The sequence below is a fragment of the Camponotus vicinus genome, unplaced genomic scaffold (assembly GCF_025532165.1).
Source record: "Camponotus vicinus isolate PSW18456_S1 unplaced genomic scaffold, iyCamVici1.0 SCAF_1, whole genome shotgun sequence".
Classification (NCBI taxonomy): domain Eukaryota; kingdom Metazoa; phylum Arthropoda; class Insecta; order Hymenoptera; family Formicidae; genus Camponotus; species Camponotus vicinus.
In genome coordinates this window covers 26198620-26211394 of record NW_028141945.1, presented here as the reverse complement: position 1 = coordinate 26211394, position 12775 = coordinate 26198620, and the positions used below count along the sequence as shown (strand labels likewise).

At 30.4% G+C, this 12775-nt stretch overlaps 1 protein-coding gene across 1 annotated transcript; it reads right to left on the bottom strand.

Annotated features, from left to right (window-relative positions):
• Positions 1-3124: 3124 nt before the first annotated feature.
• Positions 3125-6315, bottom strand: LOC145959896 (uncharacterized). Its single transcript, XM_083079115.1, has one exon. It carries the CDS (start codon positions 6282-6284, stop codon positions 3411-3413), a length of 2874 nt encoding a protein of 957 aa, XP_082935241.1. The 5' UTR covers positions 6285-6315; the 3' UTR covers positions 3125-3410.
• Positions 6316-12775: the final 6460 nt, after the last annotated feature.

Below are 12775 nucleotides of genomic sequence, written 5' to 3'. Positions count from 1 at the left end.
AGCACCCACAAGAATGATACATTAATATAGATGTAATGTAATACGTGGCTCTTTTCCGCATACTTTCGAATATAATAATTATTTATCATAAAGATCTCACTGTACAATCGATAATTTAATAATAGTATTTTTCTTACTTTCCTTTAAATCTTATAACAAATAATAGCATTCAATATAATTAATAATTAATAATTTATTTAATGAATTAAAAATTAATAGCCAATTAATAAACATTAATAATTAATTAGCCTCGTTTTTTTATGTTTCTTTCTAAAAGATAACATAAGATCCTTAGCCCATGTGGTCAAGCAATGAAGAAGCAAAAGTGCATAAATATTCTTTTTGGCTTATTAACGATTTTTCCTATCTACAATCACGGCGCTATCAAGTAACTTACTCGGAATTTTATATCAAGTAAACTTTCGAAAAGATATTTCAAAAACAAAAGCTGTAATCAAAAACCTAACGACACTTTTATGATGTAATGTGAATACAAGCTTTCGATTGCGATTTCAGTTTGAATAAGATTGGTGCAGTCAATCTTGAGAAATGATGCATATTGAATTACATGATAGAATTGTGGCATTTTCCATTTTTCTCTATAATTTCCAGGTTCAGACTCCCGTACGTACGCTCGTACGCATAAACAGAAAGCGATTTTGTCTCTCAACTGGCGTTCACGTCGCGCATGTTCGATTATTCGCTACAATGTCGAAAACGTTTGAAGAAATAAAATCACTTGGATGATTATGCATATGTGAGATTAGAAGAGTTACGCGGAATAGTGTAGCAAACGAGAAAAAAATACTACAGTGATTAAAGGTTATAAAAGCATCCCAGGTGGGATGCTTTTATAACCTTTTATATCCTTTAATCCCCCAATGGTGCAAAAAAGAGAAGTAATTTTTTCCAATATATTTATTGACTCCATTAAAAATACCTGACAAAGGTAAAAAATACGCCACATAAAAAATATGTCAACTGGTATGAAACAAAGAGCTTAAAAAATATTTATTCCTAAAACTCAGAAAATAATACAAACTAAAAACAATTTTCTCCAAATGTATCTTATAAAAAATAAAAAGTCAAAACCAAATATGAAATCAATAATTATAATTAATCGAGTACTTAGAAGCAATTAAATTTGTCAAAGTATGTAATTTGAAATAATATTTGTCATAAAAATATTATATACGGATTTCTTTTCCACAAAAATTAAAATGCATTTTATTTTTATTAGGAGAGATTTGTTTTTAAAATAAATTTAATTTTTGTATGATAAATATTTTGTATAATATATAAAATATCATTATTATGTAATAAATTTTCTGGCAAATAGTAAATATTATAATTTTATTTAACCTTTAATGCGCCATAACGTCGACCACATCATTGCTAAGTGCCGGGATCGCATTGTCACTCATAAATTTATATATATATATATAATTAGTAAATATTATAAATATTTAAAATCAAGATTCACGAATTATTTGGTTTTAATCCCTTTAGTTCCAGGCTTATTTGACAAAGCTTATAATTATTTTAATAACAATTTCAAATATTTCGAGCAATTTGGCACACTTTTAAATTCGAAATTGGCAATCTATGTGGTCGATTTTGAAATGGAGTAACAGTTAAGTAATCTTTATTTGCAATAATATCTATGACATAATAATGCTATTTTATATATCATATAAAATATTTATTATACAAATAATAAATTTATTTTGAAAAACAAGTTTTTCTTAGTAAAAATAAAATGCGTTTTATTTTCATGAAGAAAATCTGTGTATAATATTTTTGTAAATGTAAAATGGCAAATATTATTTTAAATTACAGATCTTCACAAAATGCTTCTAAGTACTTGGCTAGTTATAATTATTAATTTCATATTTAATTTTGATTTTTTACTTTTTACAAGATGCTATTTAGGAGAAAATTATTTTTAGATTCTGTTACTTTTTACTCCCGACTGCTGCCAACCTACGGTTGGCAAAGAGACGGAGGGAGTATGCGTTTCACCGAGCTCGGATTGATTATCCGCCGTATTCTCGGTAACTATAACGTAGATCGATATCATCTTTTGCACATCAGTTTCTTTTTAATCAAGGAAGGCTTCAAGTATATAATTATCGTTATTTATTCTATTAATAAAAAGTGGAAAAACAACATTATTTCGTCTATACGTTCTCTCATTGGCTGCGAGTGAATCTAAGAAGCAAAATGATTTACTAATAAGATTCGTTCTGAACATCCGTCTAGTAAGAAATGTTAGTAACTTATAATCATAGATATACATATAGGCTGCGTTCCTTTTCACGCTTTCAGCGCTGAAAGCGTCGCTCTATCTTCGTTTGATATTCGATGTGCAACAAAGACAGAATGATGCTTTAAGCGTGTAAGCGTTCAAATGGAACGCAGCCATAATATATAGACTGTACGCAATGACACCAGAAAAGACTCTAGCTCTGCGCAGAGTGCTCTGTGCAGCACACATACATTGGTCTTTGTTGTGTGTAAGCCATGACATTTCGAAGGCGGGAAAAATAACCTGTTAAGTGTCAGTTTATTTTTATTAACATAAATAAGTGATAATTTATAATATAGTGAAAAGAAGCAAAATGAATAAAACTCAAGAAAATTGTTCTCAACAGGTAAGAAATAATATATATAATAATGCATATATATATATGTATATGTATGTATATTTATTATTTATTGTTCTTAATCCATGCCTTACGGCTTTGGATGGACTTCCAGTCTTACAGAGCTTTACATGTTTTGTATTCATTAACGTATAAAATATAAAATATAAAATGTGATATAATATATAAAATTAAAATAGAATAGAAATAGAAATAGAATAAAGTACAATATATAAAGTGTATAGAGTGTAAGGTGTAAGTTATACAGTACTTGAATGGAATAAAATAAAATAAAATCTAAATCTAAAATCTAAAATCTAAAATCTAAAATCTAAACTTTAGCGTAACAGGCGGGGAAAGTAATATGAGATATTATAAAATAAAATAAAATAAGATAAGATAAAATTGGATTAAATTAAATTGTAACTGCTGATAAGAGTAAAATAAAAGTAAAATCAAAATAAAATCAAAATCAAAATCAAAAATAAAATAAAAATATAATGAAAATAACGTTGCGAATAAGAAAACATTATCTGTCTTAGCTCCTATCTAATCTAATCTAGTCTAATCTAAATGAGTAAAATGTTAAATGTTATGTATTATATGTTATATGGAGTGTGTAAAAACTCTTAGATCTCCCTTTGTAGTTTAGTAATTCTTTGTGTTCTATCTTTATTATCTTTGGTATCTATGGTATCTTTGGTTTCTTTGGCATCTTTGGCTTCCTATTTTGTTGTTGTTCTTAGTCATTATTACTTCTTGTCTCTATCTTTCGTTGCACCTCGGGTTTCCTTGACTTGCGATGGTTTTATCCGCCTTCTCCGTCCTCTTCTCTTCTCGTATCTTGTCTATTTTTCTCATTATATTCAATCCGTTTCCCTCCTCGCTCAAGAATTCTTCCATTGATATTTCGTCTTTTGTTGCTTCGCATTCCTTTAGTACATGCTTTAGGCTTTCTTCTCCTTTTCCACATATCCTGCATTCTCTTTCTGTCTCCTCCTTCCAATAGTATCCTCCTCTCACTTCGCTACCACATCTATATCTTGCAATTCTGCTCCTATCTTTCTTACTCTTTTTTCCTTTCAGATAATTCGGTACTCCTTCTGTCTTTATCTTTTTATATATATCGTTATATCTTGAATCCTCTGTTTTCCTCTTCCTCTCTTCTTTTTGTCGTTCTTCAATTCTTTCCATTATCTTTTCGGATATCTCTGTCTCCCCTTCTTCTCTCTTCTTTTTCAGTTCTTCTTTACCCATGTCTGCCTCCTCTAGTATCCTTCTCCTTTTCTTTTCCCATTTACTTTCTTCTCCACTTTCTCTCTTTTTCTCTATTTCTTTCATACATTCTATTATTATCTTCTTCTCCGATTGCCTTGCCTTTTCTTCATATTTTATTGCTCTTTTTATGGCCTCCGTTCTCAGTTCCTTCATTTTTGTTTCTTCTTCCAGTATGTAGTTTGGTGTCCTCCTGTCTAGTTTCAGTATCCATTTTATATATTTCCTCTTTATTTTCTCCATCCTTTCTTCGTTTCCCCATCCCCATATCTCTGCCCCGTATAGAGCCACGCTTCCTACTAACGCATTAAACATCTTTATTCTTCTTTCGTAGTCGTCCGCGAATATCCTTTCTCCTATGCTCCAGGTCTGCTTCATCGCCACCATCGCTCTTCTCATTCTTTCTACTATATGTTTCTCCGCTCCGCCGTTCTTTTGCATAATGTAACCTAAGTAGTTCATTTCTTTTACCTCTTCTATTTCTTCTTCTCCCCATTTCCATTCTCTTCTCTTTGTGCGTCCTCTTCCTTTCTCGAATACCATTACCTTTGATTTCCCTGCGCTTAAGGTTAATCCTTTCTTGTCAATGTATCTTTTAAATCTTTTCATCATCCCTTTAAGTTCTACTTCGCTTCTCGCCATCAACACAATATCGTCTGCATATGTTATCGACCATAGTTTCTCTTTTCCTATCACTACGCCTCCCGTTTGCTCCTTTTTCATTTCTCTTTCCAGATCCATTATGTATATATTGAATAATGTTGGACTCATGGGGCATCCTTGTCTGACTCCGCATTTCGTCCAGAATTCTTTGGACTTTCTATTTCCAACCTTTACTATATTCTTTGTCTCTTTGTATGTTTCCATAATTCTCCTTCTCAGTCTCTCTCCGATCCTTGCCTCCCTCAGCATCTCTCCTAGTTTTGCTCTGTCCACTCTGTCGAATGCTGCTTTGAGGTCTGCAAAGAAGGCAAAGATCTTACCTTTATTCTTTGATAATTCTCTGTTGACTATGTAGTTCAGTGTGAAGATTGCATCTGTTGTCCCTCTTCCTGTCCTGAAACCGAATTGTCCCTCCTCCATCCTTTCCTCCGCCACCTTCTTCATCTTTCCGTTCAGTATGCTAGCATATATTTTATATGCCGTATCCATTAGTGTTATTCCCCTATAGTTCTTCGCCTCCTTCCTGTCTCCTTTCTTGTATATTGGGCTTATTATCCCTTTGGTCCACTCCTCCGGTATTCCTCCTTCCTTCCAGATTTTGTTCAACAATTTAAACAATACTTCCCCTACTTCTTTCGGCATTAACCTCCATGCTTCGTTCTCTATTCCATTTTCTCCCGGTGCTTTCCCTTTTTTCAGCTTCTTTAATTGTTCTATCATTTCTTCTCTAGTTATTTCTTCTTCTTCTTCTTCTTTGTAACATTCCTCCCTTTCTTCTTGTACTTTTTCTTCTTCCTTCTCTTCTATTGTCCACCTCTCCTCCGTTCCTCCTAGTAATTCCATGAAATGTAGTCTCCAATCCTCCGTACTTATTTCTTCATCTACTCCTTCTCTCTTCTTTCTGTATCTGTTTATATATCTCCATGCTTCTGCCTCTGTTTTGATTAATCTTATTCTTTCTTCTTCCTCTTTCTCATGTTTCTCCTTTTCTTCCTTACACCATATTTTATATTCCTTTCTTCTTTTAATATACTCTTCTCTGTCTATCTTGTCTCTTTTCACTTTCCTAAGTGTCTTTCTTAGCTCCCTTTTCTTCATCTTCCATTCCTTGCTGTGCCATTCTCTTTTTCCGAACTTCCATGGTATTATCTTCTTCTTGATTTTCGTAATCGAGTTATTTACTTTCCCTTCTAATTCTTTCCATATCCGCCCATTCTCTTCTTGTGTGCATTGCCATCCTTCGCATTTTTCGTGATATTGCATCACTCCTTCTTCCGTCCAAACGCTTTTCTCTTTTATTATCATGTCACTTTTCTTTCCTCTTTTCCTTTCCATCCCCGTCAATTCCACCTCTATTGGCATGTGGTCCGATTCAGTCCTGTTTCCTTCTCCTACCATTTTAACCTCTTCTATAGCTTTGTCATTTGTTATTACGTAGTCTATGATTGACGCTCCTTGTTCCCCGATATACGTCCATTCTCCCTCTTTTCCATAACTGCCATTAAGAATCATCCAGCCTCTTTTCCTGCATTTGTTTATCAATATTCTTCCTTCTTTATTTATCTCCTTGTCCTTTGATCTTCTTCTCTCTTCTTCTTCCTCCTCTCCTGATCCTACCGGTCCTCCTTCTTCTCCCGTTCTCGCGTTGAAATCTCCTCCCAGCATGAGATGGCTCTCCCTTTCCTCCTGTATTTCCTCCATTATTGCTTCTAGAATTTCTTCGATATTTCTGCTATAAAGTGTTACAATTCTCCATTTGTTTCTATTATGCGTTAGATTTATCTCCATTGTCTCCTTATTAATTTCTTTTACCTTTACTCCTTTCAGTTCCTTGCATATTGCCGTCATTATCCCTCCTTTGGCTCTGCCTCTCTTATTTTCTTTGGTTGCTGGAATACAGAACCATTCGAATTTGTTTGGCAATCTGTTTCTGATTTTGTTCCATGTGTATTCTTCCAGCCATGTTTCAGTTAAGCCTATTATATCAAATTCTTCTAAGTATTTCCATGTCTCTTCGCATTTGTTTATTACTCCAGCTGTGTTCCAGAAGCAGATTTTTAGGCCTCTTTCCTCTTCTTCTCCTCTCTCTTTTCCTTGTCCATCGCGCCTTCACTCTTTGCCTCCTCCTCTTTCTTCCAATTGTTCTTTTTTTTCATTCCAGCTGTACCATTTTCCTCTCATATATATTTTCTTGTATCCTACTTTTACTCTTCCGTCGCCTTTTTCTCTTTCTTCTCTTGCTAATTCTCTCAGTCTTCGCTGTATCTCTCTTTCTTTCCTAGTTAGGTCGTTATCTATTATTATTCCTTTTTTCAATTTATTCTTTTTCTTCATCACGTTGTTCTTTTGTTCCCATTTGTTTATTTCAGCAATTATTATCTCCTTGCTCCCTCTCACTTCAATTTTGTTCGCTCTTTTTATCTCTACGTTTACTTCTATGTTTTCTTTGATGTATTCCGTTATCTCTTGTTCCAGATTTTTTGTCTTCCAACTTACTCCTCTGATCACTATATTATTTTTCCTCTCGTTCCTTTCCTTTCTCTCATTAATCCATTCTAGTTCTGCTATTCTTCTCTCCAGCATTCCTTTTTCTTTCGACCATTCTTCTCTCTCTCTTTTTCTTTCTTCTGCTCTCTCTTTCCTTTCTTCCGTCATTTGTTTTTTTATCTCTTCCATCATTTCTTTCCTTATCTCCTCCATCACCATCGTTAAATGTTCTTTCATTTCTGTTACCGTTTCGATATGTATGTATATAATAAATAATAATAAATAATAAATAATAAAATATAATAAAATATAATGATATATGAGAGAGAAACTTTTGCATTGCCAAATATTACAATAATAATAATAAATAATAAATAAAAAATGTTTAAAAAAAAAAAATACTCCCGACTGCTGCCAACAAAAGTGTAACGTTTAAATTATAAAAAATTAAATTATAAAAAAATTATTTAAAAAAAAATTAAATTTAAAAAAAATTAATAAATAATAAATGAAAAAAATTTTAAATAAAATTAATTAAATTATAAAAAATTAATAAATAAATGAAAAACATTTTAAATAAAATTTAAAATAATAATAAAAACAATCTTAAAAAAGTGTGAAATAATATCTACTTGTAAATATTAATACAATCAATTATAAAACAAAATACAAAATATACATAAAAAAATTATATTAAATAAATAAATAAATAAAGAAATAAATAATAAATGAAAAATAAAAATAATTTTAAATAAAATACATAAAGAGTAAATTAAACAAATATTTACTAATAAAAACATAATCTTAAAAAAGTATGAAATAATATCTATTTGTTAATACACAATTAACTATAAAATATTAGTAAGTATTACATTTCAAACAAATATAGAGAGAAAAAGTATCATATAAATAAGAAATCGCATAAATAAGTTATTATTTATTATTTCAATTTATTCTCATTTAAATTTTTCTTATTTGAATTTTGATTCTTTCCGCATATTTAACGCAATATGACTTACAAGGTTTAAAATTTTAGAATTAAACTGAAATAGTACTAACAAATTACTTTGCTATATTGTAATAATTCCACATTTTACAAGAGCAGTCGGGAGACGCCGCGTTACATTTAATCATATGCACGCGCACAAAACACATACGCATTCATCCACGTGGGTACGTGCTCACGTATTCACGTTCATACGCATTCATAACACTCATACACATTCACGCGTGTACACACGCACGCACACCGATACGTACGCACATATAACATACTTACGCACGCATATCCGCACCCACACATACACACATACATATATATATATATATATATATATTCACGCGCACGGAACACACTTTTAACGCGGCGTCTCCCGACTGCTCTTGTAAAATGTGGAATTATTACAATATAGCAAAGTAATTTGTCAGTACTATTTCAGTTTAATTCTAAAATTTTAAATATTGTAAGTCATATTGTGTTAAATATGCGGAAAGAATCAAAATTCAAATAAGAAAAATTTAAATAAGAATAAATTGAAATAATAAATAATAACTTATTTATGCGATTTCTTATTTATATGATACTCTTTCTCTCTATATTTGTTTGAAGTGTAATACTTACTAATATTTTATAGTTAATTGTATTAACAAATAGATATTATTTCACACTTTTTTAAGATTATGTTTTTATTAGTAAATATTTGTTTAATTTACTCTTTATGTATTTTATTTAAAATTTTTTTTATTTTTCATTTATTATTTATTTATTTATTTATTTATTTATTTAATATAATTTTTTTATATAGATTTTGTATTTTGTTTTATAATTGATTGTATTAATATTTACAAGTAGATATTATTTCACACTTTCTTAAGATTGTTTTTATTATTATTTAAAATGTTTTTCAATTATTATTTATTAATTTTTTTATAATTTAATTAATTTTATTTAAAATTTTTTTCATTTATTTATTAATTTTTTTATAATTTAATTATTTTTTAAATAATTTTTTTATAATTTAATTTTTTATAATTTAAATGTTACACTTTTGTTGGCAGCAGTCGGGAGTATTTTTGTTTTTAAACATTTTTATTTAAGTATTAAGGGTAAACAATTTTTTAAGCTTTTTTGTTTTACTTATTTGCACATTTTTTATGTACATGGGATACTTTTTATCTTCATATTTTTTTACCTTTTTTTAATGGGATAGTATTTTGTAAAATGCTTGAAAATAACTGTAAGGATATGCGTTAAAAAATAAGGGATTTAGCTTCAAATCCTTTCGCTGCTGTAAGCGCCTTTAGGCGTTTTGAAATTTTGGTAATTGTATGCTGTTGGCGCCTTAAGACATCCAATTGTTATCACCAAGATGTTGGCACCTTTTGGCGTTCAATATTTTTATCATTATTATTCAAATATCTTCGTTCACTAGTAACTGATATGCTTTACACGACAGCGAAGAGTTTATAAAATTTTATAAACTTTTTCGTGTATCAGTCACGGCTAAATATGTGTCGTCTGTCACACGCACTCCGCATTAGACTTCGCCGCAGCGAAAAGGTTAAAAAATTCAATATCATTTTGTTCTAACCTTGGCAGCGCCACTCAAGATCAAACTGAGAAGGCTAAATATATTTTTTTAAACCTCACAACCTTTTTTAAACCTTCCTTTCGTATTAAATACTTTTTTACAACATTTACTTTTTCCGAGATACTTCCCGATCTTTTTGTGACAGCCTGTATAGAATACCTTGTAAAAGACACGCATATGTATGTCTAATTTTAATACATAATATGAAATTCATAAGGTTTGTAGAATTATGTAGTACATTGCACATAACTAGCGATAAATTGAGAATCGAAATTGGAAAATCGGTGTTATGGAAACTGTTGTGGAAATTCAAGTGAATTCATCAATAAAAACAATAAAAAAGTTTGACTAGTTAAAATGTCTCACAAAAATTTCTTGCCATATAATTCTACATATATTCTACATATATTCTTATATTTTACCTTTCATAACATGAAAGATAAAATATAATTCATTCATTACACTTTTAATTTTATGTCTACAATATCATAATACCTTCATGGAGAAAAGTTAACAAATATAATTATACATAATTTTAAAATATACATATACAGGGTGTCCTAGACCACCCGTACACCCCTTTTCTTTCAAAAACTAAGCATTTTAGAGAAAAACGTTTTCGACAAAAATTGTATGGTTTTGAGGGGAACATAAGATGGTGTCATTGGTTTGACCTTGGATGGCATCGTTAAGGTAAGATCAAGGACACCTTTAATTTCTTAAATGGAACCACCTATTTTTTATTGCATATTCTTGTAGCTTATCTCGAGAGCTTTCCAAAACACTATAATAAAGTATCTTTTCATCAAGTACTTTTCGAGTTATAAGGCTTGAAATAATTTCTTAATTTTACATAAACCATAAAGTATCTAGTAAAATATTCATTTTTCGATTATCTTACCTTAATACTTTTACGTACAAAATAATGAGAGGAATCAATTGGTGTAAAGAAAACACATAGTTGTTTTGAAGAAAAAATATGTAATTTGCAATTAACAATTTCATCATTTTTCTTAAAAACAACTATGTGTTTTCTTTACACCAATCGATTCCTCTCATTATTTTGTACGTAAAAGTATTAAGGTAAGATAATCGAAAAATGAATATTTTACAAGATATTTTACGGTTTATGTAAAATTAAGAAATTATTTCAAGCCTCATAACTCAAAAAGTACTTAACGAAAAGGTACTTATAGTGTTTTGGAAAGCTCTCGAGATAAGCTACAAGAATATGTAATGACAAATAGTAGGTCCCATTTAAAAAATTGAAGATGACCTTCATGTGAGCTTCAAATAACTCTTCAAGGTCAAACCAATGGTACCTTCTTATGGCCCCCTCGAAACCATACAACTTTTGTCTGAAACATCTTTTTCTAAAATTAAAAATAAGAAAGTTATTTGGGGTGGGACATTAAAATGGGACACCCTGTATATATATATATATATATATATATATATATATATATATATATATATGAGTATAACTAATTGTAAGTTCCCGCCGCTCATAATTAGATGGCTCTAGCTGCAAATGTAATGAAGTTAGGCATTTGTCAATAAATTGAGTGCGCAAAGATTCATGTTTTGTGAAAGAGATATTTTTTGAATCGATTTAAAATGAAACATGATAAGTTGTTTTTTCGACATGTACTTCTTCACTACTTTGATTTAAATAAAACTGCAGCTGAAGCTCATCGATTGATTTTTGAAACAGTCACGGTTGACCGCTACCAACAACAATTATGCCGATTGAACGATGAACTGATGCGAAAAAGGCCAGTAATCGTCGTAAAATGATTCTTTTGCATGATAACGCGCGACCTCATGTTGCAAGAATCGTAAAAGAAACACTATTGGAGCTCGAATGCGAAATTCTTCCGCACTAGCCTATTTTCCAGACTTGGCTCCATCAGATTACCATCTTTCCGATCAATGCAACACGCGCTCGCCGATACACATTTTTCCAATTACGAAAAAGTCCAAAAATGGGTTGATTATAATAGATCGCTTCAAAAAACAAGTCGTTCTATCATCGCGGAATCCAACTTTTGCAAAAAGATGGAAAAAGTCATAGAAAACAATGGATTATATTTTGATTAATATATTAATTCATTTTCTTATTGAAATAAATGCATTTTTCGAGTAGGAGAACGGCGAGAACTTAGTTACAGACCTAATATATATATTATAAATTATGAATATTATTACATACACTACTGATTAGAAAATATTTCGTGCATAACAGCGATATCAATTGGATAATTCCTTGCCAAGTTTTCATTTGGTACGTAATAAGTGTCTTCAAATTTAGAAAAATATCGCCCTATCTCTATATTATTGATCCATTTTGGTGAACATATTGATATAATATCTAAAATAAAAGGAAATATGTTTTATATATTATATGTGTTTAGAGAGGTAAAAAATCATATAAAATATATATAATCTATAAGAGAGAATGCTACTAATATTTCATATATACCTTGTGGTACATAACACATTATACATATAACAAATGTGTATATAGTAATGTAATAATAAAATTTAATCAATATCTGTTATGAAGTGTTTCCAAAAGTAATTATTGTAATTACTTAAATAATATAGACAGTTATTGTGTCACGTTCTGGTAATTTCGATCAACTGGTCCCGTAAGACAGGATCTTCCAACAATTTTTATGAGTTCTGCAGAACGTCTTAGTTGTGCGTTTTTCTTGCGGTTAAGGGGGTAAATCCTTAAGATAATTAACTAGTTTGAATTGGATTTTTCTTCACTGATGATGATTAAAGAAGTACACTGTTGTATGAATTTTGAATTCTTTATTCTGAATTGAAGTGATCTAGTGTTTTACAGCGCGAGTCTGGACTTGAACTTCGAAAGACAGTGAGCCGGACACAAGGCAAGAACGTGAGTGAGAATCTGAACGAGTCTAAGTAAGTCTAAGTCTAGAGTCTAGAGAAGTTCTAGAGAATCTATGAGTACGTTAAGTTCTCCGTTGGTGGAAGTTTTTTATACACTTTTGAAATTGAGTAGTAGAGGTAATTTATGACTGAGTTTTAAGAACGAATTCTTTGGCTTACTCTATGAAAGGGATTTTCGCGAACCTTTTGAGT